Below are 27,546 nucleotides of genomic sequence, written 5' to 3' on the forward strand. Positions count from 1 at the left end.
AGGATACAGAGAAAGAGGGGGAAGAGGAGAGAGAGAAAGAGAAAGATGGGGAGGAGGAAGAGAAGGCAAGGGGGAAGATGTTGTTTATGGGCTATATTGTATGTCAAATCATCATATGATTAATTATTAATAAATTATTAAATTTGAAACCACAGACTAATTTAAAACAGTGCCTCTGCCCATCTATTATGTTGAAATTTTGTCAATAGTCTGTACCATTTGCTTTCTCTGATGTGGTTATTTGGCCTTGCCTTTACAGGAATGACTGTACTTCCTGAAACTACTTTTAATTTCATATCCAAATGCCAACAAATGTGAATTTGCTGAGCAAAGAGAAGAATCAATTATTTATTTATTTATTTTTTAGAATCAATTTTTTTTGTAAAAAGATTATGCGTCTTGGTCAGGTGTATGCCATATAACATAAAATCCATAGGTATTAAACAGAATCCATGAAAAATAGATAAAACTAAATACCATTTTTTTCCCCACTTTGGGAAGTGAGCATCTGTTTTAGTCTCTCAAGTTGGAGGCCTGGAACTACAGATAAAAGCTTTTCCATCATAAGCTCATACCTTTTACTTTACTTTTTCTCCAGAATTTTTTTACTTTGAAATATTCCTCATTTTGTGAGCATACTTTATTGTAGTGCATTATCTCTAATTAAATACTTCTTTTTTCATGGTTTGAAACAAGGAGCAAAGATTTGCAATTGCTCTTATTATGTGATTTTCTTTACATAGAGATCTGTCTCAAAAACTGGCTCCATTACTGTTTCTCAAATGGTCCATAAAATCATGAATCCTAAATGAAATAAAACCCCAAATATCTGCCAGTGCTTTATTTGTATTAACTTATTTTTTTCTTTCCAGTTAACATCATTCTCAAATGCCCGAATGTGACTTTCAAACAACATTAATGATATGTCTTATTACTAATTTTTTAATAGATTGAACTTCACCAACTTCAGATCTACTGTAACTGGAACTTCATAGCCCAAGAAACATGTTGTGAGATATCAGACATTAAGGTAAGTTCATTTTCTCGTGTGTGAAGACCACAGAAGGCCAGTTGCCTGGGCTGTAGAGTCATATGTAGAGCAGCCCAGAATGTGTGCTGTTGAAACCAGTTGAGCAAATAGTTCTGAGCCAGAGACCCCTCTCAAGGCCTTCCCACCATTTCTTGCCACCATTTTAATCCCAGTGTTTTATCCTGAACTTCAGGAATGATATGGCCTTACTGTGGACTCAACATGAGTAAAAGAGAATCCATCCATGCCTTTATTCCTAAACTATGTTCTGACATGTTCTGATGGAAGGATCATTATTCTCCAGTTATAGGGATTTTACATCTGTGATCATGTTATTCTTATTCACTTCTCTCTTCTAGCCTGCCACCCATTCTGGGCAGTTTTCCTTTGTGAGAGACTTTTTCCCACTGCATCTTCCCCTGCTCCTGTTTCTGCCTTTACTTCGTGCCTAGACTGTTGCATTGTCATGCCATCAGCCTTTCCCATCCTCAGCACAACCAGAATAAGTCTCCAAATCACTGCTTTGTAGATTCATTTACATTCTTCCACTGAACATCTGTTATTCGAAAGCATTGATCTTTTGGGCATTGTGCTAAGGAACAAGGCTAGCTAACATGAATAAGGCGCATTCCCTGCCCTCTACTCATCCCTCTGTTCAAGCCTTTGGTCACTCTCTGTTCACAACAAGTAATACATTCAGTTTCTTAGCCTCTAATTCTTAATATCCTCCACCCAATTCTACAACTATTGCTTTCTTGTGGTAACTTTTCATTCAAATAGTACTCAATTCAGTGCTTTAGGTATCTCTCATTGCAATGGCCATGTGGGCACCTTATATCATTAGATATAGTTGTATTTGTTTTTAATTTATTCAGCTACCTTTTAAATTCATTGACGGGATTATACTTTTGTAAGCTTCTTTTATGATTCCTAGTGCTTTGTTTGTAAAAGGGGTCAAAACATTGTTTCTTGACTCTAGTTTGAAAGGGATTAATTCTAAGAAGTCTTTAACAGAAAGAACATATAAAAAGTAAAAGCAAAATGTGAAAATATTATTCTTTGTGTCAGATTTCCCAGAAGTTCCACACTTAAACCATTGAAAATAAAATTTTATTAATAATTTCATAATTAAAAACATTTTAAACTTTTATCACTCACTTTGGGTAGTAGAATAATAATGTGACCAACTGACTCAAAGCATAGCTAAATCTCTAAAAATTGTATATTTTGCTTATGTAACTTGGTTTAATAAACCGTATCTCCAACGTAGTTCATGGATCTCATTTCAGTGAAAGCCAGCCAAATATCTTTCTATAAATATCTGAAAAGATAATTGAGAATGCCAATATACAGACTTGAAATACCTAGACTTCCTGGAGCCACACATTTAAATCTTAAAGATGTGAATTCTCCAAAAGTTTTTCTTTCATTAATTACGCTTCTTTTATGTGAGAGCTCTTTAAACTAATAATTTTCCTTGATTGAAAAGTAATATAATGATTTTTTAAATTATTGCTTCATTTTCTTTTTAAAAAAATTTTTAATTGAAGGATAATTGCTTTACAGAATTTTGTGGTTTTATGTCATACATCAACAAGAATCAGCCATAGGTATAGCCATGTCCCCTCCCTCCTGGACTGCCCTCCTATCTCCCTCACCATCCCACCCTTCAGCCTGTTGCAGAGCCCCACTTGAGTTCTCTGAGTCACACAGCCAATTCCCATTGGCTATTCATTTTACATATGGTATTGTAAATTTCTATGTTACTGTCTCTATACATCTCCCCTTCCCACCATGTCCATAGATCTGTTCTGTGCCTGTTTCTCCATTGCTGCCCTGAAAATAAATTCATCAGTGCCATCTCTTCAGATTCCATTTATACATGTCAGTATCAGCTCAGTTCAGTCATTCAGTCCTGTCCGACTCTTTGCGACCCCATGAGCCGCAGCACACCAGGCCTCCCTGTCCATCACCAACTCGCAGAGTCCACCCAAACCCATGTCCATTGAGTCAGTGATGCCATCCAGCCATCTCATCCTCTGTCATCCCCTTCTCTTCCTGCCCCCAATCTTTCCCCGCTTCAGGGTCTTTTCAAATGAGTCAGCTCTTTGCATCAGGTGGCCAGAGTATTGGAGTTTCAGCTTTAGCATCACTCCTTCCAATGAACACCCAGGACAGATCTCCTTTAGGATGGACTGGCTGGATCTCCTTGCAGTCCAAGGGACTCTCAAGAGTCTTCTCCAACACACAGTTCAAAAGCATCAGTATACAATATTTATATTTCTCTTTCTGACTTACTTCACTCTGTTTCGTCCACCTCATTAGAACAGGCTCTAGTTTCGTCCACCTCATTAGAACAGATTCAAATGTGTTCCGTTTTATGACTGAGTAGTATTCCATTGAATATATGTACCACAGTTTCTTTATCCATTCATCTGTCAATGGACATCTGGGTTGCTTCCATGTTCTAGCTATTGTAAGTAGCACTGCAGTGAACACTGGGGTACATGTGTCTTTTTCAGTTTTTATTTCCTCAGGGTATATGCCTAGGAGTGGGATTGCTGGGTCATATGGTGGTTTTATTCCTAGTTTTGTAAGGAGTCTCCGTACCATCTTTCATAGTGGCTGTATCAATTTACATTCCCACCAGCAATGCAAGAGTGTTCCCTTTTCTCCACACCCTCTCCAGCATTTATTGTTTGTAGACTTTTTGATGATGGACATTCTGACTGGTGTGAAGTCTCATTGTACTTTTGATTTGCATTTCTCTGATAATGAGTGATGTTGAACATATTTTCATATGTTAGCCATCTGTATGTCTTCTTTGGAGAAATGTCTCTTGAGGTCCCTTTCCCACTCTTTGATTGGGTTGTTTGCTTTTCTGGTATTGAGTTGTATGAGCTGCATGTATATTTTGGAAATTAATTCTTTATCAGTTGTTTCATTTGCTATTATTTTCTACCATTCTGTGGATTGTCTTTTCACTTTGCATGTAGTTTCCTTTGCTGTGCAAAAGATTTTAAGTTTAATTAGGTCCCACTTGTTTTTATTTTCATTACTCTAGGAGGTAGGTCATAGAAGATCTTGCTTTGATTTTATGTCATCGAGTGTTCTGCCTATGTTATCCTCTATGAGTTTAATAGTTTATTTTCTTATATTTAGGTCTTCTAATCCATTTTGAGTTTATCTTTGTATATGGTGTTAAGTGGTGTTCTAATTTCATTCTTTTGTATGTAGCTGTCCAGTTTTCCCAGCACCGCTTATTAAAGAGGCTGTCTTTGCCCCATTGTATATTCCTGCCTCCTTTGTCAAAAATAAGGTACCCATAGGTGCATGGGTTTATCTCTGGGTTGTCTATCTTGTTTCATTGGTCTATATTTCTGTTTTCGTGCCAGTACCATACTGTCTTGATGACTGTAGCTTTGTAGTATAACCTGAAGTCAGGAAGGTTGATTCCTCCAGCTCCATTCTTCTTTCTCAAGACTGCTTTGGCTATTTGGGGTCTTTTGTGTTTCCACATGAATTGTGAATTGTTTTGTTCTAGTTCTATGAAAAATACCAGTGGTAATTTGATAGGTATTGCATTGAATCTGTATATTGCATTTGGTAGTATAATCGTTTTCACAATATTGAGTCTTCCTACCCAGGAACATGGAACATCTCTCTATCTGTTTATGTCGTATTTGATTTCTTTCATCAGAGTCTTATAGTTTTCTGTATACAAGTCTTTTGTTTCCTTCAGTAGGTTTATTCCTAGATATTTTATTCTTTTAGTTGCAATGGTGAATGGTATTGATTCCTTAATTTCTCTTTCTGATTTTTCATGTAATGATGTTTTGATGTACCTAAATATTATATTCTTGACCAATAGTCACTCCAACTTGAATTATAAGAAAATTGTTTAAGGAAATAGGCAATACATTCAATGGTATGATTTGATAATTAAAAGCAGTGACATGACCCCACACATGAAAAAAATCATGTTTTAAAAAGATTTAGTTTTAAAGAGTAGAAAATAAGGTAGGAATTCATCTCCAAGCTTGGAAAAAATAATACAAGACCTCTTCTTTTCCTGCTCACAAGTATTTATGGGCAACATTACCATTATGTTCATGTTAAACAGGAAATAGAACATTCTACATTTACATTTAATGGAAATGTATGTTTTAGAAAGCTAATTCAGTACATCTGCTATAATTCTGGCATCAACTGTATGTTTTTTTTTATATTTGAACTTAGGAAATTTTAATGTACTTGCTTAAAAATCTAATTTTGTCCTGTAATTTCAACTCAGACATCCTTTCTGTTATTAATATTTTAAAGCATATTTCAAAAGTGAGATTTATTCAGGATAATCTATAAATATATTTCCTTGCTGCTATTAATTAGATTTTCTAAAGCAGTCAGGTTTCATGACTACAGACCTAGACAGAGAGAATGAAGAATAAATAAGGAGAGAAAGAGAAAATCAGCAACATTTGTTGAAAATAAATGAGAGAGATTAGTAAAATGTTGAGGGCTAATTAACTGAAATCAAAACCAGAGGTTTTATGAAGAAAGGGGACCTTACTTGTATGTCTTATGTTCTATGTTGGCACTTTTTGAAATGTGTGGGCAGCTTTATAATGAAGCCTGAGACATGTTTTTAAAGTCATTTAAATCCCCAATGTAAAATAGTGAATCAGTTATCCACAGCAAAATTGTGAGCTTTGACTGCATCGCGATTACCTTAACTGAACCCATGGGACACAGGGCAGGACCTGGCTGGAAAACTGTATCAAATCATATAAGATAAATGGACTGTTTTAGTGATAATCCTGTGTATTTAATTCTAATGTAATTTTTAGACTATAGACTTGGAAATTTAATGTCAATAACTAAATAGATAATCATTAAATCTGCAGATAGTAAATTTGATAGAACTAGTGATAAAGACAGGAAACTATTTGTAGTTTTTCTGGGAGCTATTTTTCTTATAGTGTTTACTGTGTTCAAAAGCATTAGAATGCTACCCATTTTTCAAATTTTTTTTTGTTTGAAAAGCAATGTATGTTTACTATATAAAATTTGGAAAATATAGCCACATTCAAGGAAGAAAGTAAATATCAACTGTGATCTCACAGCGATAAATAACCACGGACAATATTTTAACTTTGTATCCTGACAATACTTTCCCAGGCATATATAACTTGTAGTATATAAAGTAATGTGTGAAGCCTTCCCCCTAAACTGCGAATTCAGAGATATGAAATTGTAAATTCATGAAATTGCAGATTCAGAGTTACAAACCATGGTAAGGACTCTTGTAAATGATGTTGAGGGGAAAGGAAACATTTATCTTCTTCAGATGCTCCATCTGGGTTTATTTTTTGATAGAAAAAAAGTTCATTGCTTTGAAACCAAATTTTACTTCCTGTGGCCCCACATGTTATAAACCCAGTGGGGAAGTGATGAAAATCATCACTTTGTTACAGGGAAGATTTTAATAACTTTATAGAACAATGGAATGGAATAAGATATATGTATTTTGAGTAAATATATACCACCTTAGAGCGTAAAAGAGTTTATATTTTACTTTTACATGTCTTTATCATCATCCTGTTGAAGTAAATGTTTTAAAAGTTCGAATTACATTCTTTTTTCCTAAATTTGTTTCCAGAACACACATATCAATGTTATTTGTGTAAAGCATTTTACTGTAACAATTCAGTTCTTATAAATGTTTGATGTTGCTGTACTTGTCATAAATTCACATATAATAGCTTTAGAATTTCTCACCAAACCTGGCATTTTAATGCACTTCTAGTGTGTTGTCATTGTAATAGATACTAGGAGGCTAGTGAAAGGGTAAAGTTGTTATGGACTTTCACATGCTGGGTGAGCCTTTGGTTGTTAGAAGGAAGTTCTTGCAGGTAAACCCAACCATGCCTAGTTTGGTGGGAGTCAGTGCTGGGAATGTCACGGTGTTTGGAATTGACTCTGTATCCTAAAGCCTCTTTTTGGATTTCAGTGCCCAGAGCAGCCTGGCTTTGGAGGTACTGCAGCATCACCAGCACCTGCTCATGCCAGCAGAATGTCTGCATTTTTGCCAGCAAAGCAGGAACTCACAGACCAGTGCCAGTGCATGCCACACAAGGTATGCTCGTCTTCACCTGTGCCCAGGGGAAAGGCACTCCACACTGTGAGCCAGGCCTATGTGTGGTCCTGGTGCACAGAACGCAGCTTGCTCTCTAGTGCAAGTTAAATCAGGCGCCTGGGCCCCTCAGTCCCTGGGTGAGTTAAAGAGAAACGCTTGGGTTAGGATTCCCTGGATTTCAATCTAGATAGTTTCGAGGCCATCTGACCTTCTTTCCTGAGTGGGAAGTAGAATGAAAGGAAAATAAAGGGTACAACAAGTACCCTGTACGACAAGTTATGTGTGAGGATGAAACACATGCGAGGAATAGGCTTAAGTCATGGAAATTCTGGAGAAGAAAATGGCAACCACTCCAGTACTCTTGCCTGGAAAATCCTATGGACGGAGGAGCCTGGTAGGCTACAGTCTATGGGGTCGCAAACAGTCAGATACAACTGAGCAGTTCACTTTCACTTATGGGAATTCACAAGTTATGGGAAACACAGAGCCTGTCCTTCAACACATACCCAAAGGTATTCCACATACTGTGTTTCTGTCGTGTGGAGACTGTATCTGTCCACTACTTCAAATACCCACTCAGATTTCCCCTCTGCTGTGAGTTGTATAGGGAATGCAGAAGGGCTGTTATTGCCCAAAGAATTTGTTTCGCTTGCCCTTCCCTGGCCAGGAAGCCTGAGTCCATTGAGGGACATGAATGTCTTTTGTGGATGTTAATGGCATTGTGGGACCTGTCCTTGAAGTAGGCTGAGTGACCTCTGGACAGCTTCCCTCTATACCAGTACCCAAGGGTAGGAAAACTTGTCCTAACTCCTAGAGGTCCAAAGTGCTGTGACTTCTTGCATGCTCAGGCTCAGGGCTTCCTGTCCTGGCTGGAGGAGTGGGGAGGAGTGTAAGTTAGAAATTTAGAGGAACCTTGCATTTCCTCTACCAACCAGTACTACAGTGTGAGCTCTGTGAGAAAGGCTATACGAGGTACAGGGGGCATGGAGGAGAGTGCGTATCCCAGCCCATGACAGGTCTCCAGGAGGAGATGATGCTGGCAGGTGTTTGGAAGAGGTGGGTAGTGAGCCTTTGATGAGGGCAGAAGAGACTCCCTGCAGAGGGGTCTGCATCAACTCCCAGGAGAGCACAGCTTTGTCTTACTATTGTCAGCTGATTTATAAACTGTATGTATTTAGTTCAGTGTGACCGAATATGTGTTAACACACAATTCATTTCTGCTCAGGGAGAAGCAGGCTCACCTGGACAGAAAGGAGAGCAGGTAAGACCCCACCGAATGCTGTCAGGATGAAAGAGGATATGCTCAAAGTTGACTTCAAACTTGTTTCCATCTGATTTTTTCTGTGTCCCACACAAATGTGCATTTCTGTAAAAAGCTATTGAATATATTTAAGTGCTGATTATTGAAATACGGAAGACTGTATCAGCATGTAAATCTGTTTTTGCGTTCCTAATTAGGCTGGTCTATTCTCCTGCTATGCAGGAGATCTGGGTTCGATCTCTGGGTTGGGAAGATCCCCTGGAGAAGGAAATGGCAACCCACACCAGTACTCTTGCCTGGAAAATCCCATAGATGGAGGAGCCTGGTAGGCTACAGTCCATGTGGTTGCCAAGAGTCGGGGTGATTTCACTTTCAAAATGTACCTGTAAACCACAAGCAAAATTGTGAAGCAAGAAAGTCTGTTTCTTAGCTGGTGTTTACCCTTGTTTAGCATTTTCTTCTTCAAATACTTGACAAACTCCTGTTTGCTGACAGGTCTCCACTGGAGATTTTTCATCACTTAATTCAAACAGCTTACCTTTGTTGAACACCTTCTCTGCATGAGGCCTAGTACTAGATGTTATAGGGAATAGAAAGAATAGGATATGTTCCCTGTTGGCGAGGATTTTTACATCTGCAAGGAGATAGAAGACCTTACAAGGCCACACATAATAGGTCCTGTAGAGGATTACAGGGACCCTAAGGGAACAGGCATTGGGAAGATCCCCTGGAGAAGTAAATGGCAGCCCACTCCAGCATTCTTGCCTGGAAAATCCCATGGATGGCGGAGCCTGGTCGCAAAGAGTCAGACACGACTGAGCAAAGGGAAGAAGAAGGGAACAGTCTGGGGACTGGAGAGAGAGTGTGCTGGAGGAGATGGTGACAGCCAGATGGGTGTGGATCTGATTCTAGCCAGGATTCATGCTTAGAGACTTACCTTCCCTTCTCCCCATCCTTCTCAGAATGCAACTGTCCTCTTCCCCACTCTCTGAGTCATGTCTTTTTTTAGCTAACTACTAGATATATTAATTCCTGCTAAGGTTAGATATTGATTATGTTCTTACTGTTTTCCAAGGTAAAACAGGTTTAAGTTCTTTTCATGTCTTAACTGGAAAGTCCATGGTTTTAAATTATTTACATAATCTACATGGACTTCTTATTTTAAAAGATAAGAGACTGAAGTCTGCTAAATGACTGATCCATCAAAGTTGCACAGGAAACTTCAACCAAACTATCCTCACCAGCACCTGTTATATATTGTCTTTTTGATAATAGCCTTTCTAGCAGTTGTGAGATGTTATCTCATTGTGGTTTTGATTTGCATTTTCCTGATGATTAGTGATGTTGGCCTTCTGTATATCTTCTTTGGAAAAATGTCTATACAGATTTTCTGCCCACTTTGAATAGGATTGTGCGCTTTTTTTCCTGTTAAGTTGTATGTCCTCTTTATGCATTTTGGGTATAAAATTATATATGCCTTACCAGATGTCTGATTTGCAAATAGTATTTCCATTCAGATTTCATGTATAAGCAATATCGTATCATATTTGTCTTTCACTGTCTGGCTTACTTCACTTAGCATGGACCTAATCTCTTGGTCCATCCCTGTTGCTGCAAATGTCATAATTGCATTCTTTTTTATGACTGAGTAATATTCCACATCTTTTTTTTTAACTTATTTTATATTGGAGTATAACTGATTAGCAATATTGTTGTAGTTTCAAGTGGACAGCAACGGGATTCAGCCATACATATACATTTATCCATTCTCCCCGAAACTTTCCATCCACCCAGAGTGCTACATAACATTGAGCAGATTTCCCTGTGCTATACAGTAAGACTTTCTTCTTTATCCATTCTTCTGTCAATGGACAAATTAGGTTGTTTCCATGTCTTAGCTGTTGTAAGTAGCCAACACTATATATTGAAGAGACTGTCCTTTCCTCAGTGTATATTCTTGACTTCTTTGTCATAAATTAATTAACCATACATGTGTGGGTTTGTTTTTGGGTTCGCTGTTCTGTTCCATGGGCTTCCCTGGTGGCTCAGTGGTGAAGAATCTGCCTGCTAATGCAGGACATACAGGTGTGATCCCCGGGTTTGAAAGATCCCTTGGAGAAGGAAATGGCAGTCACTCCAGTATTCTTGCTTGGGAAATCCCATGGACAGAGGAATCTGGCAGGCTGTAGTCCATGTGTTCACAAAAGAGGTAGACATGACTTAGCAACTAAACAATAACAACATTCTGTTCCATTGATCTATATGTCTATTTTGTGGGAATACCGTACTGTTTTAATTACTATAGCTTTATAATATGGTTTGAGAACAAGATCCACCTAAATACTACCTACAGTTCACTCACTTTAGATATAAATACACACACAAACGGAAAGTGAAGGGATGGAAAAAGGTATTCCATGCAAATAGAAATCAAAAGGTAGCTGAGGTAGCTATGCTAATCTGACAAAATAGTCCTTAAAGAATGTCAAAAGAGACAAAGATGACTTTTATATAATGATAAAGTGATCATTCCAACAAGAGGATGTAACATATGTAAATATTTATGCACCTAATATATATAAAGCTAAATATATTAAGAAAATATTAACATATATAAAGGGAGAAATAATAAGTAATACAATAATAGTAGGGAATTTTAATGCCCCACTACATCAATGGATAGCTCATCCAGACAGAAAATCAATAAGGAAACATTAGCCTTAAATGATAGATGAGCCAGATGAATTTAAGAGATATATATAGAATATTCCCTCTTAAAGCAATAGAGTATATTTTTCTCAAGTGTAAATGGAACATTTTCTAGAATAGATTGTATTTTAGGCCATGAAACAAGTCTTAATGAATTAAAAGGATTGAAATTATATCAAGCATATTTTTCTCACCACAGTGGTATGAAACTTGAAATTAATTACACAAAGAAAACTGGAAAATTCATAGATGTTGAGATTAAACAGTATGCTACTGAGTAATCAATGAATGAAAGAAAAAATAAAAAAGAAATTAAAAAGTACCTTGAGACAAATAAAACTGGAACTATAACATACCAAAACTTGTGGGATGCAGCAAAAGCAGTTCCAGGAAGGGAGTTCATAGTCATAGATGCTTGCCTCAAGAAACAAAAAGAGGCTTAAATAAATAACCTGACTTTCTACCTTAACAAGCCAGAAAAAGAAAAACGAATGAAGTTGAAGTTAGTATAAGGGAGCAAATAAAAATTAGAACAGAAATAAATAGAGAATAAAAATACAATTGAGAAAATCAATGAAGCTAAGAGCTGATTTTCTGAAGAGATAAAAAATTGACCTGCCTATTAGCTAGATTCACAAAAGAAAAAGAGAGGACTCAAATAAAATAAAAAACGAAAGAGATCATGTCACAACTGATATCACAGAAATACAAATGATAATTATTAGCAGGTTTATTAAATGCCAAGCCTATAAAATATACAAAACTGTATGAGTTATAATGTATTAAATAATTTTCCACTTATGATACATTTAAAAAATACTAACATTTGTTTTAACTTCCAGACTGCCCAAAAGTCATAATGACAAGAGATTTTTGTGGCAAGGCAAAAACAACTGGGATAAAATATATTGATAATCTAGAGAACAAGGCAAATAATTAAATGATATACTTACTTTATTGTTTCAGTACATGCACCAGCATTTAATTAAGCCAGCGTAACCCTTGCTGTGCAAATATGAACTCAGATGACCATAGCATGAATGTTATCAGCTTTCTTTGCACTTGTAATAAACATAGGTGTATTGTTTTCTTTTGAGGATTTGATTATGAGTAAATTTCTGTTCTTGTTGTACTTTCTGATTCTGCAGCTTTAATATACAGTAAATAAAGATGGCTTTCCATCTGTGTTTGAGTCTTGTGTATAATTTTCATTATTAAAGTAGATGCTCAAATTAGTGCCTGCACAGTTTGAAGATCAGAAGTCATTTTTGCTCTTAGGCATTTTGAATAGTCAATTTTGTGAAATGATCAGAAGTAGAGTGTTACTGAGGCAACCAGATAGTATTCTCAAAGTTTTCCTTTTGGTCTGCTAAGACCAAGAAAGGATATTGAGGTTGGCGGGGCAGTGTATTAGCAGGAATACCACTTTGGAGCCTGAATCATTTGGGATTCAATCCTGTCTATCTCTTACTTGCTTTGAAACTGATGTTTTATAATGCTGAGTCAGCAGCTTATTATGAAGAGTAAATACTTAGTGCTAGGAGAAGGCAATGGCAACCCACTCCAGTACCTGGAAAATCCCATGGACGGAGAAGCCTGGTGGGCTGAAGTGCGTGGGGTCACGAAGAGTCTGACACGACTGAGCAACTTCACTTTCACTTTTCACTTTCATGCATTGGAGAAGGAAATGGCAACCCACTCCAGCGTTCTTGCCTGGAGAATCCCAGGGATGGTGGAGCCTGGTGGGCTGCCGTCTATGGGGTCGTGCGACGGACACGACTGAAGCGACTTAGCAGCAGTAGCAGCAGCAGGAACTGGCACAGAGTAGATACTTAATAAATGTATGTTTTCTCTGCTTTCCTATCTACAGTGTAATTGCTTACATGTTGAAAGAGAGGTGGAGATAATCCTTTTACATTGAGTTTAGTTTCTTTTACGGCTTGATCCAGAGCAAACAAATCTTTGTGAAAGAGTCCCTTAGAATTTTCAGTTGATTAAATGTTTTAGGTTATAAAAATTTTGAGCTGTTATTATATGGCTACTTATAATAAATACTAATAATTTAATGATAGTTATTTCTTCAAAAGATCAATGATTTAAGTCATTCATTCAAATCTGTGTTTATTTTGTTCCCAATATTATTTGACAAGACTTTTCTTAAATATAGCGTGCTAGTTTTTCAAGAGATTCCTTACATTGTTATGCTTAGATGATGCTGGTTAGGAACCATCCAGAGGTAGCTGTAATTTAACTTTTTTCATTAACTATAAGGTATATATTACTAGTCTTTTGGTGCACTGTACTTTTGGCCCAAGGAGATAAAATGGAACAGGTTTTGAGAACACGGTTTCCAAATCTCTTTTCAAATTATGTACTACTCATTACAATGTTCCTAAAGGTGTTAAGTTTTGAGAATCCTTACTGTAATCTGTGTCTGCTTCATAAAGAGCAAATTTTACTTTTATTTATGCCAGTTCACTATGAGTTAGACTGTTCTGAATAGTCCTGTAATTAAATCCTGTTTCACGTGGATCAAAACCCACCAGTGGCTTCCTGTTTCCCTCAAGGTAGTACTGAAGCTCTTTCCAGGGGCCACAGTGTTCCCCACAATGAGTCAAGCCCATCCTAACTGGACTAACCGTCTCTCCTGCACTCCCCCGGTTCATGTCTGTTTCAGGGTCAATGTACCAGGCTACCTATACCTGGAATTTTCTTCTGGATTTTCACTTGGCTCTTTCCATCACATCATTTAGGCTCTGTCTCATAAATCACTTTGAAATAGAAAGGTCTTTATGACATTGCTATGTAAAAAGCATCCTTTCATTCTACCTCTATGTTCTTTATCTTCATAGCACTTTTATTGTTACTTGCCATGTTATTATTATGCCTCTGTTTATTTCCCCACTAGAATATGAGTTCCGCAAGCACCATACACAGAACAGCACATAATAGGAGCTAAAAATATGCTGAATGAATGAATGAACGTTATACCACAAAGAAAGTCTAAGTCATCAACTCAGCTGTTTCTAGAACCTGTGAATTCTGTGCCCCGTTGCCCAGGGGCCCTTGCCAGGCAAGGCGAAGAGTCAGGTTGTAGAGAAAGAACTAGGCAAGCTAAATCATAAAGAACTGTTATATTATTCACTAATGTTCTATTATACTTTTTCCTTTAAAAACCAAAAGCTTTAGAAAAAACTTTTACATAGCCTTAGCTTGATATTGCCAACTAGATAGTGAAGAATCAGAAATATTTGGAAAAAATGCCCCAAGTTTTGGCTTGACTTAATGTTTATCTGTACTGCCTATTTTCTCCTCCACACTGTGAAGCTTCATTAGTCTGATTTACGGCTGCTTTTTTCTTCATAAAGCTGATGACCCGCTCTCATGGAGAAAGGTGATTTGAGATTCAACCACTGCTCATAAGACACGCAGCTGTGGTGAGCATTCTGTGTCAGGTCACCTAATCAAACCATTCTAACCATGCCCTCTCTCCAAGACTAAACTCTGGATGACATTACATGAAATAATAATTAATGGTTTTCTTTCATTTAGACTCAATTATTGTAATTTTATGAAATCTTTTAATTCCCTTTTCTTAGCAAGTATAGTTAGCAACCTAATTACTTAGCAACCGCTTTACTTTCTCAGTTTTTTAAGACCCTTGTTAATACCTTCACCCACTTCAGAGTTGATATGCCCTCCGTTTTATCAAAGAGCAGCTCACTTTCAATGTTCCTGAACCTAAGGGGAAGTATGATCTGAGGTCTATTTGGGGAATAATTTTCCAGTTTATTTTTGTATTATTATCTTCCCTATAAAGTTCATTTCACCCAAAGTATAGGCTTTTTGAAATAATTGCTTTGCTGGTATAGTTTCAGAGAAAATCAAAATAATTTAAGCTGAAATAAGTTAACTTACTTGACTCTATAATGAAAAACTTTAGTACTGATTTTTTTCTACTACCCCTACCCTCTAATCTCAGTCTATGGAAGTTTCCACTCTGACTTCTCTAGTCTGTTGACCCAGAGATTACTAGTGAATTTCCCTTTATTTCCGATCCAGCATTACTTATATGCCCCTTCCAAAGGACACACCACACCAATAATAAATAATTGAATCAAAATATGTTCATAACATTTAAACAAGGAATATTTCCCCTTGTTTAACCTCAGAGAAGTAGAATTTAACATTTATGGTTTTGACTTTTGGTCTATGTCATTATGGAAGTAAAGAATATTTTTTCATCCTTTCTAATCCAATATTGAATGTATTAGATTAATTGACAAGTTCTTTTTTTTTTTTTGGCAACTTTACTGCATCTGATATAATCTCATCTAATCTGTAGGAACTCGAAGGTGACATTTTTTTGTGTACCTTAAATAAACATGTAATATCAGTGTAATAATGGTATTATATACTCATAAAATTCTGATGTATTTATTAATCTCTACTAAGCATTAGTGATAGAGAAATTCAAAGAGTTTACATTAGTTTCCACTGTCTCAAGAATAAGTTTATTAGACTGAATTTGTGAAAGAGCCATCAAAGCAATTAAAGGTAGCTCATCAGCTTCACTGAGCAAATTTTTCCAGGCAGGTGGAAGGCCAGGAAGCAGATAAATGGAGTAACCCAGCTTCAGGGATTTTCCTGGAGGATGCAATGGAAGGTCAGGCACACTAAATATAAAAATATAGGTGTCTTGGAGTCTGAAATTTCATAACTTACTTGATTTGAAAGCACCAGGTACTAGTTGAAGGAACAGGAAAGAGTCATTCCCTATCTTTGATAAATGTAAAAGAAATAACAAGCTAAATTGTTTATGTCTGTGTGGAGAATGTTTGAGTTTTGATTAGCACTTTGATAATTATTGCTAACTCTCTATTGGTTTATTGTCAGCAGTGTAATTTAATAATTTGTGAATAATATGAAGAAAGAACTTAAGGTATATTCTTTGGTGCAAGCAAAAGCAACTCATACTCTTTGGTGCACGCAGAAGCAGCTCATCTATGACAACCTGAGCAGTTAGTACACATTTGAAAAACTCCGAATGACTATTCCTATATTTCAGTGTGCAGTTGGTCTTAAAGGTGAATTGGGTACTCCTGGAATTCCTGGGGAAAAGCTATGCTGATTTGCTACTTGATTAAACTTTGTGGCTATTTTACTCAGTTGTATCACATAGGAAGGGAAAGTGCCCAGAAAAGTCTGGTATTTGGGAGGAGGTGGAAGTGAGTCAGCAAACTGTGGCCCTGCGGGAGGGCTGCCAAAAAATGCCTGCTGTGCAGTTTTGTAAATCAGGTTCTACTGGAACATAGTCATGCTCATGTGTCTTCATAGAGGCTAAGGCTGCTTTTGTGGTACACAACAGCATTTGGTGATTGTAGCAGAGATTCTAAAATGTTTGCTGTCTGGTCCTTTGCAAATAAACAGTTGCTCCAGAACATTGGCCATTATTCTAAGAGACCCAAGGCTTCTTAACTTCACTATTTTATGTTTGGTATAATATCTTTTCTATGATTGTGGTTTTCATTCTGTCTGCCCTCTGATGGATGAGGATAAGAGGTTGATGGAAACTTCCTGATGGGAGAGACTGACTGAGAGGGAAACTGGGTCTTGTTCTGATGGGCGGGGCCAGGCTCAGTTGATTTTCTGTTGGTGGGCGGGACTGTGTTCCCTCCCTGTTTTTTGACCCATGGTGAAGGTATTGAAGATAATGGCCACCTCCTTCAAAAGGTCCCATGCACACACTGCTGCATGCACTGGCCCAGGCCCTGCAACAGGCCACCACTGACCTACACCTCTGCCAGAGACTCCTGGATACTCCTGGGCAAGTCTGAGTCAGTCTCCTGTGGGGTCACTGCTCCTTTTTCCTGGGTCCTGGTGTGCACAAGGTTCTGTTTGTGCCCTCCAAGACTCTGTTTCCCCAGTCCTGTGTAAGTTCTGGTGGCTCTATGGCTGGGTTAATGGCGACCTCCTCCAAGAGGGCTTATGCCATACCTGGATCTGCTGCACCCAGAGCCCCTGCCCCTGCAGCAGGCCATTGCTGACCCGGACCTCCACAGGAGACACTCAGACACTCAAAGGCAGGTCTGGCTCAGTGTCTGTGGAGTCTCCTGGTGCACAAAAGATTCTGTTGAGCACTCCGAGTGTCTCTGGCGGGTATGGGGTTTGATTCTAAATTCAATTTTGTCCCTCTTACCGTCTTGCTGTGGCTTTTCCTTTGCCCCTGTTTATGGGGTATATTTTTTTGGTGGGATCCAACATTCTCCTGTAGATGGTTGTTCAGCAGCGAGGTGTAATTTTGGAGTTCTCGCAGGAGAAGAGCACATGTCCTTTTACTCCACAATGTGCATGGGGAGAGCTCTCTGATGAGATGTAAAACCCTCAGGCCAACTGTGAACTCAAGTGTGTTTCCCAGGTTTCCTGGTCCTGGTTTGGCATCAGCGGCTCCAAGCCCTCAGCCATCCCCGAGCCATGGCCTCTGGTTACACCCTGTCACAGCCACCTGTCAGTCTCTCTGGCCCCTCTGGGTACACGGGGAAGGAGAAGGAGAAGTAGGGAGGGAAGGGGGGAGAAGGAGAGAGGAAGAAAGTGGGGAAAACCTTTAGACCATTCAGCTATGACCTAAATCAAATCCCTTATGATTACACAGTGGAAGTGAGAATTAGATCCAAAGGACTAGATCTCATAGACAGAGTGCCTGATGAACTATGGACAGAGGTTCGTGACACTGTACAGGAGGCAGTGATCAAGACCATCCCAAAGAAAAAGAAATGCAAAAAGGCAAAATGGCTGCCTTGAGGAGGCCTTACAAATAGCTGAGAGAAGAGAAGCTAAAGGCAAAGGAGAAAAGGAAAGACATACCCGTTTGAATGCAGAGTTCCAAAGAATAACAAGGAGAGATAAGAAACCTTCTCCAGTGATCAATGCAAAGAAATAGAGGAAAACGGTATTATGAGAAAGATCTCTTCAAAAACATCAGAGATACCAAGGGAACACTTCATGCAAAGATGGGCACAATAAAGGACAGAAATGGTATGGACCTAAAAGAAGCAAAAGATATTAAGAAGATGTGGCAAGAACACACAAAAGAACTGTACAAAAAAGATCTTCATGACCCAGATAACCATGATGTTGGGATCAGTCACCTAGAGCCAGACATCCTGGAAGACGAAGTCAAGTGGGCCTTAGGAAGCATCACTACAAACAAAGCTAGTGGAGGTGATGGAATTCCAGTTGAGCTATTTCAAATCCTAAAAGATGATGCTGTGAAAGTGAGGCACTCAATATGCCAGCAAATTTGAAAAACTCAGCAGTGGTCACAGAACTGGAAAAGGTCAGTTTTCATTCCAATCCCAAAGAAAGGCAATGCCAAAGAATGCTCAAACTACAGCACAATTGCACTCATCTAACACTAGCAATGGCACCCCACTCTAGTACACTTGCCTGGAAAATCCCATGGACGGAGGAGCTTGGTAGGCTGCAGTCCATGGGGTCTCGAAGAGTCGGACACAACTGAGCGACTTTGCTTTCACTTTTTACTTTCATGCGTGGAGAAGGAAATGGCAACCCACTCCAGTGTTCTTGCCTGGAGAATCCCAGGGACGGTGGAGCCTGGTGGGCTGCTGTCTATGGGGTCGCACAGAGTCGGACACGACTGAAGTGACTTAGCAGCAACACTAGCAAAGTTGCCGCAGTTCTGCTTATGGGGCAAGAAATTACAAATTTAAAGATTAAGTTGTCTTCAAGGTGCCATGCTGAATTTAAATGGATGTGCGTTACCCCTCTACAAGTGAATGAGTCCATGCACTCTTGGGAACGCATTAGGAATCATATTTTAGGCGTCTGGAATCATTCAGATTTTAGTATTGATATTTCTAAGTTACATCAGGATATTCAGAATATGAAGCAGGTGGAGTCTGACTTTTTCTCTCAATGGCTTTCTAATTCCCTCTTTGAAAATCTGGAGGGGTATCTTTCCCATGGATCCTTTTCTACAATAATGATTAATATGGCCATGTGCTTATGCCTTTAGTTCTAATTTGTGTAATGGCCCCGTGCCTTTTCAGAATACTCAGCTGAAGTGTTTCTGCTCTGTCTACTGAGTTTCATACCTATGTTCTAAAAAATAAAAAAGGGGGAGATGTCAGGAGCCACGTTAGGCATTACTGACAAAATGGAGGCACGGCCCCAGCCCCCTCCCTTCATTCCGCAGGCACGGACATGGGATGAAGGAGTCAGGCCTTGTAATTTTGACTTGTTTTTTCCTCTCCTCAGCTGAGTTGACTGAAAAGGAATATTAAGGTGCTTATTGTTCTTGAGAGGAGCATGAGAAGGCACAAAGCCTTCTGCAACTGTGCTCAGAATAATTCATAAAGTTAATCATTGACATTTGTTTAAGGACTTTTACAAAAGAGTGTTCCAGGATGAGCACAGAGGCCGCAGCTTGAGGCCATGGGAGGGATTGCTATCTGAAGCCTATTTGTGAGGAAAATGTTTATGGCAAAGGAGTTTACTGAATTTAGGGCTTAGAAATAATTAAAATAGTTAGAAGTTAAGGATTTAAGGAATGTTGTAAAGTTAGCGTATTTTACTACAGCTTATAGAGGTTAGGAATTTTAGAGATACTACAGCTGCTGCTGCTGCTGCTAAGTCCTAGGGGCAAACAGGATTTAGAAAGATACGAAATAAACTGAGGAATGTAGCATGAGTTACAATGTAATCACAAGTTAACTATAGGACACATAAGAGAAAGTAGATAGTAAAGCTGATTCAGAGAGAATCGCTGAAGCAAGAACTCTGTTTGGAGAGCAACAATGATTTATGGAGATAATAAATCTGGGTGAGGGGGAACTGAAAATGTCAAACCTCTGACCTAATGTTTTTGTAAAAGTATAAAAGAGAATCTTAAACTTGAAATAAACAGGCCGTCCAAAAAACTGAGAGGCTGTCTCGTTCACCGACACCGTTCATCTCTTCAGGTTAAATCCCTGGCTGCTGAACTGGACTCTGGCACAAAGTAATGCTCAAAATCTTCCAAGTCAGGCTTCAACAATATGTGAACTGTGAACTTCTAGATGTTCAAGCTGGATTTAAAAAAAGGCATAGGAACCAGAGATCAAATTGCCAACATCTGATGGATCATCAAAAAAAGCAAGAGAATTCCAGAAAAAAAACCCATCTACTTCTGTTTTACTGACTATGCCAAAGCCTTTGACTGTGTGGATCACAACAAACTGGAAAATTCTTAAAGAGATGGGAATACCAGACCATCTGACCTGCCTCCTAAGACATCTGTATGCAGGTCAAGAAGCAACAGTTAGAACTGGACATGGAACAACAGACTGGTTCCAAATTGGGAAAGGAATACGTCAAGGCTGTATATTGTCACCCTGCTTACTTAACTTATATGTAGAGTACATCATGAGAAATGCTGGGCTGGAGGAAGCACAAGCTGGAATCAAGATTGCTGGGAGAAATATCAATAACCTCAGATATGCAGATGACACCACCCTATGGCAGAAAGCAAAGAACTAAAGAGCCTCTTGATGAAAGTGAAAGCGGAGAGTGAAAAAGCTGGCTTAAAACTCAACATTCAGAAAACTAAGATCATCGCATCTGGTCCCATCACTTCATGGCAAATGGATGGAGTAACCATGAAAACAGTGAGAGACTTTACTTTCTTGGGCTCCAAAATCACTGCTGATGGTGACTGCAGCCATGAAGTTAAAAGACGCTTGCTCCTTGGAAGAAAAGCTATGACCAACCTAGACAGCATATTAAAAAGGAGAGACAACTTTTGCCAACAGAGATCCGTCTAGTCAAAGCTATGGTTTTTCAAGTGGTCATGTATGGATGTGAGAGTTGGACTATAAAGAAAGCTGAACACCAAAGAATTGATGTTTTTGAACTGTTGTGTTGGAGAAGACTCTTGAGAGTCCCTTGGACAGCAAGGATATCCAGCCAGTCAATCTTAAAGGAAATCAGTCCTGAATATTAATCGGAAGGACTGATGCTAAAGCTGAAACTCCAATACTTTGGCCACCTGATGCGAAGAATTGACTTATTGGAAAAGACCCTGATGCTGGGAAAGATTGAAGAAGGAGAAGGGGGCGACATGGAATGAAATGGTCGTATGGCATCACCGACTCAATGGACATGAATTTGAGTAGGCTCCGGCGGTTAGTGATGGACAGGGGAGCCTGGCGTGCTGCAGCGCATGGGGTCACAAAGAGTCAGACATGACTAAGGGACTTCACTTTCTTTCTTTTTCTTTGATTTACAAGGTTATGTTAGTTTCAGGTGTGTAGCAAAATGATTCTGTTACACTGATATGTATCTATATCTATATAGATATATCTGTTTATATAGATAGATATTAATAAAATAAATCTACACTTTTCCAGCTTCTTTTCTCCTACAGGTTATTACAAGATATTGAATATAGCTCCCTCTGCTATATGTGGGCCCTTGTTTATCTGTTTTATGTCTAGTAGTATGTATATGTTAATCCCCAACTTCTTATTTATCCCTCCCCTGCTTTCCTCTTTGGAAACCATAAGTCTGTTTTCTATATCTGTGACTCTATTTCTGTTTTGGAAATAAGTTAATTTATATCCATTTTTTTTTAGAATCCTCAAATAAGCAACCATATGATATAGTATCTTTTAATATGCATTTCACCACAGACATAAACTAAACATTTAAAAATATAGTACCATATGAGACATGATAAACAACAGTACAAGAAATCTATTTCAATCCATGAGTAAAATGGCTTTTACATTGTCTTCCCTGATACTGTAAAGATGATTCTAAATGATGAATCTACTCACAAGAAGTTAGCATGCTTATTCAGCAAACTTGAAAAAAAAATGCTATATTTGTAAATTAAACTGCAATTACCTTGTCTTGTTTTTCACTTAAGTTGTTAAATTATTAGAGTTCGCATGTCTGATGCTAAGAAAATTCTCTTCTTCAGTAAAATAAGTTTAACATAGATCTCCATAGCTGTTCTAGCTGCACTAATTACTGCCTCATTATCTAGATGGTTGTGACCCTGTGGTTATTAACCTAACATTGTCACTAGAGTGAAGCTGAAGTACTAGGAGGTTCTGAAGGTACCTTCTGAGTCCTTCTTAAGCATGTTTCAGATGTCTGAATGCTTCTTTGTTGCTGCGTTGTTTTTCTTAGGAATCATTCAGTCTAATATCCAAATTATTTACTCTTGTAAATGTCAAAATCTGTAAAACCGAACAAACTTTGTCAAACAGTGATATCTTGCTGCAAGGTATTTGGGCTTATTTGTGCTGCTGTCATTAAACAAAGGCTCTTCAATGAGTAAAAGTTCCTTCAGACACCTGTTTAAAGGTCTAATTCCTGCAAAATGCAGTATCCTCCAGAGAACACTATGAAATTTCCTAACTCTTAAAAGAGATTGCTCCATCCACATTTGCTTTGTACATTCATTTCACCAGTCTCTTCCTAAAATAACAATCAGATTGTTAAGATTTCAGATCATTGGGGTTTGAAAAATTACTTGAATATGCAAACTTTTTTTTTTAAGCCAAGTAAAGAATCACTGGAGGACTTGGACTATGAAATAGACTATTAGACTTCTTCATTTTGGGGTGTAAAGTAAGATTTATATGTGTTTACATGATGAATGATGGGAAAGCAGATAAAATTCGCCTGTTGTACTCTAAAACATAATTTACTAAGATTGGTATTGAACACTGTTAATTGAATTCTGTGCACCAAGATGACATTTCTTGGATCCTATTTGCAGAAACTCCAAAACATATAAAACTAGGTATAAGGTTGTCTGTGAAGGAAGCTCTCAACTCCCGAGAAGTTGCTCTCAGCAGACGGGGCTCAGTACAAGAGCTTCAGAGGCTCAACCCTGGCAGAAGTTGATCAGATCCATCTTCATCAAGGGCCATGAGAGCAAGAAAGCAGCAGGCAAGGAAGTGAATAACGCAAGTCAAGAAACTCTCCAGAAAAATACAGGGTTTCTTAAAAAAGAGAGGGCATTTTAGGCTGAGTGAAGGAACTGGAGCAAAATGTGGTGTTACAGAGACAAACACGACTCAGAATTCAATATGCTGCTGCTTTTTTTAGAAGCCCAAATTTGTAGAGAACATTTCATGTGGTGATTCATCCTACACTCTACCTATAGTAAGAGTTCAATAGATACAAGAGAACATTCCAGCTGGAGATGATTCATTTGGACTTGGTATTTCTGGGAACAGGAATATTCAGCCCCAGGGGCCCATTTGGTCAAAAAGATGACAGAAGTGAGTCTCACAAGATCTGAGTGAAGACACCATCTCCGGGAAACTTAAAAGCTAGCGTGGTAGAGGAGTCGTGGCCGTGCTGCAGTTGTCCTGGCAAACCCGGTTTCATGTTTCCCACAGCAGTTTGCTTGGCTCGAACTTACTTGAGTTGCTCTCAAAGAGCCTCACAGATAAGCAGAGAACCTGTGAAGCCTCCTGTGGGGCTAAACATGGTATCGGGCTGTGCTCAGCTCTTGGGTCCCGGTTTCCCGCATCTTCTGGGACCTGCAATTTGCAGTGTCTGTAGAATCATCAAGTTGTTGACCATAGCCTTTCTTCAAGGTCCCACTGATGGGGCTAGGTCTGCTTCTAACATGTCATTCATTTAGCTGTTAGAGGGCTATAACATTCATCAGTGAAGAAATGTCACCTCAAGAGTGTTTTTCTCATTTCTGTAATCCACAGGTTACCATTTATTTAAAATATCTCTAATAAATATATGCAAAATGAAAAGAGCAATAAAGCTGCTATGTTATCTGATAGCATTCGTAAGTTTTCAATATTTGACTCCAATGAAGATATATCAATTTTTTTATTTTAGACTTTCAGAAATTTTAAATTATATTGTAAAGATGGGTACTTATGTCTGGGGTAAAATATTTCCATTGTTTTATAACGAAAATAACTTGATTCTAAGTTTCCATAGAAAAATCCTTCCTAAAGTATCATGTAGCCTCAAAGGTGTGCTCCCACAGTCTTAACCCATCACCTGAAGTGACCACACAGCATCTCCAAGCTCATCTTGGACTCTGCTTCTCCGCGTTTGTGACTCTCTGGGGTTCTTGTTTTAGAAGTGCTTAAGAGTTCTGTTACAAGGCAAAATAAAACAAGGTGAATTGGTTCACTCGGAACAAGAACATATGCAAAGTGTCATAGAACATATATCTCAGGTATCATATTCTCAAAGTGAAGTTTATTTTAAGGTTTAATATTTAAACTAGACTTCCCTGGTGGCTCAGATGGTAAAGCGTCTGTCTACAATGCGGGAGACCTGGGTTCCATCCCTGGGTTGGGAAGATCCCCTGGAGAAGGAAATGGCAATCCACTCCAGCTACTGTTGCCTGGAAAATCCCATGGACAGAGGAGCTTGGTAGGCTACAGTCCATGGGGTCGCAAAGAGTCAGACACGATTGAGCGACTTCACTTTCCTTTCACTTTAGTCATATTAATGAAGGGAAGCCTACCCTCAGCAGCACAGAGTAGAATTTGTATAATAACTGCACTTTACACTTATGTACAATGTGATACATGTATTAAATTCAATGATTTGCATGTAAATCCCATTATCCTAAAATAAACCTATACTTTGAAGTTTGATAGCAGTAAATATTTTTAAATCAAGGCCCTGAACAAAGTATTAGTTTCTTAAGGCGGCATTTTTCTTCTGGGGCCCAGGAGAAAAATAGTATAGTGAACACTATATTATGAAATCAGTAGATGGATTATGGAATCATGAGGACTTTAAAGATAAGAACTATAATATTGTAAAGTAAATAATAATAATTAAAATTTAAATTAAAAAAAAGAACTATAATATTTAATTATGCTTTTTTGTAATTATAATATGTATCACCTTGCACAGATTTGCATAGATTTTCTAACCTGATAATATATGTGACCTTACTGCCAACACATGGCAAGAAAATAACTGTTCCCTTTACAATTATTCAGCTTAGCTAGGGTTTTTATAAGAGATTTGGTTAGCTTCCCATTCTGGGTTCATATAAGAAAATATACTCTATGTAGCAAATGTTCTTAGATGTTAGTCACTAAGGACTTCTGGTAAGCTTACTTGGACAGAAACCGCTGTGAGTCAAAACGAGGACTTTGGATGGTCCAGTTTCCAGGAACAGTGAGTGGTTTAATAAGATCACACAAGTGCGTACATACATATATACAGCATGCACACACACATACGTGTACTCACGACTCACATCCTCATGATGTGCAGTGGGAAAATGAGATGTGGACACTGGGAGCAAATCCTGCCCTCTGTGTTACCTCCAGACTTCTCACTCAGAGCGTGCTTGCCTTCATTACTTGCCTTCATTACTTCATTACTGCAGATAAAAAACTGCTTCACTCCCTATTTCATGTATCAGATATGCTTTTTAAGGATAGTTTTTTAAAATATGAATAATTATAATCTTCATCCTAATAATGTGATAGTAAAAAATTGAATAAATATAGAGCCTAATTTATGCTAAAACCAATTTTTTAATCTTCTGAATTATTTGGAATTTGTCTTAAAATGTTTATTTTCGAGGGAAAACTTTTAGAATGTTAATTTTACTTTTCATGGAGCAAGTGTGCAGTAAGTGATAGCCATCATTGTTCTACCATTCAGTTATTAAATACCCAGAGTTAGAAACATCTGGGATTTGAATCCCAGCTCAAAGCCTTGCTCTGTGTAATTTAGGGCACATCACTTATGTTTCTAAGTTCTCTTTTTATGAAATAAAAATTATATTGTATCAATTTCCAGTTTTGCCTTAAAGATGAGCTGAAATAATTCATGAGAGTCCCAGCTCAGAACCTGATATATAAATATTTGGTAAACAATAGAAATAATTTTTAAAAAAAGCAGTTTGATTATTTTGTTATTCTAAACTCTAGCTTACTAAAAGACTAAATAAACTAGAACTCATTTGAGTGAATATGTATTATTTATTCAAAATATATCAAGTGGAAAATTTAAAATAAAAGTTGCATATCTTAGATAACTTTGACTTCTTAAAACAAACTGGATATTAGGACTCTAATGAATTTTCAACCTAACTGAAAATTTCATGAGTACAAACTTTTACAATAATAATAGCAGCCATTTACTAAATGATTATTATGTGTTAAATGTTTATTATGTGTCAAGAGACTTCTTTACATAATTTCATTAATTCCCCACTATATCTCTATGAGGTATGATTTATTGTTATTGTTTCATAGATGGAGAAACTTCCCCCAATTTTCACCACTAACTCCGGGACTTGGTGATGGACAGGGAGGCCTGGCATGCTGTAGTCCATGGGGTCGCAAAGAGTCAGACACGACTGAGTGACTGAACTGAACTGAATAAATAGTGGAATCAGAATCTGAATCTCTACCCACATGAATCCATGGTTTTTGCACCTTTACCATGTTTTCTTCTCTGAAGTGCCCCTGAGCTGCTCACATTTTTTTTTTTTTTTTTGCAGACAGTTCCAAATTAGGTCTTAAATTTGTTTGCCTGCAGCCTAGAGAGGGAACTGCACGGGGGCTTTCCTCCTTCCTGTTCCAGGGAGAGCAGTGTCCCTTGTCTTGAAGTCTACGGGTTCCTTTTTTTTTAATTCTTTCTTTTTTAAATTATGAAAGTATGATAGCACATTTACAGGAGACTTGGAAAATACAGAACAAAGTTATGTATAGTTCAACTGTATATTGCAATTACTTTTTAAGTAGATAAATTAAGATTTTAATTGGACAATATCAAACTCTCAAAAATTTATAGAATGGACAGAAAAGTAGGAGGATATAGTAGACCTGAAATGCACTATGAGCCAATTCAACATAATTAAGATTTATACAATTTTCATACAACAGTAAGATACAAATTCTAAGTTCCCATAGACTAAGAGACACTGGAATATATTCAGGGAGACAAAGCAAGGTGCAAAAACTTCATGGTCTAAAGGTATTGAAATCACATAGAGTCTGTTCTCTTATTACCGTGGAATTGTTATTATAGAAATTCAATATCAAAAGATATTTGAAAATAGCCCACATAATTTAAGGTGCAATGTGACATTTACCAAGAGAGATCTTTGACTTAGCCATTGAAAGCCTCAGTAAAGTTAAAAGACTGACGAAACACAGAGGGTGATTGCAAAGAAAAAAACATTTAAATGAAAAATTAACATCAAAATGAAAAATTAATATCAAGTATACTTTAGAAACCCCATGTATTTGGAAATTAAATGTGAAATCTATAGACCCTTATTTTAGGCTCAATATTTTGATTTAGTAGGAAAAAATGAAATTTAGTTTGCTTATTTAAAATACATTTGAACCAATAGTACATAAGTGTTCCTTTCTCTGCATC

General features: G+C 37.8%; 1 protein-coding gene across 2 annotated transcripts in view; it reads left to right on the top strand.

The window, feature by feature from the left end:
• COL19A1 (collagen type XIX alpha 1 chain) overlaps positions 1-27,546 on the top strand; it is a 452,305-nt gene that overhangs the window by 86,121 nt on the left and 338,638 nt on the right. For both annotated transcript variants that reach the window (XM_070795674.1, XM_070795673.1), the window contains exons 7-9: positions 950-1,030; positions 7,041-7,166; positions 8,392-8,427. In XM_070795674.1, the coding sequence (XP_070651775.1) occupies positions 950-1,030; positions 7,041-7,166; positions 8,392-8,427 (243 nt within the window). The remainder of the gene's footprint in view (positions 1-949; positions 1,031-7,040; positions 7,167-8,391; positions 8,428-27,546) is intronic.

The sequence above is a fragment of the Bos indicus genome, chromosome 9 (assembly GCF_029378745.1).
Source record: "Bos indicus isolate NIAB-ARS_2022 breed Sahiwal x Tharparkar chromosome 9, NIAB-ARS_B.indTharparkar_mat_pri_1.0, whole genome shotgun sequence".
Taxonomy (NCBI): Eukaryota; Metazoa; Chordata; class Mammalia; order Artiodactyla; family Bovidae; genus Bos; species Bos indicus.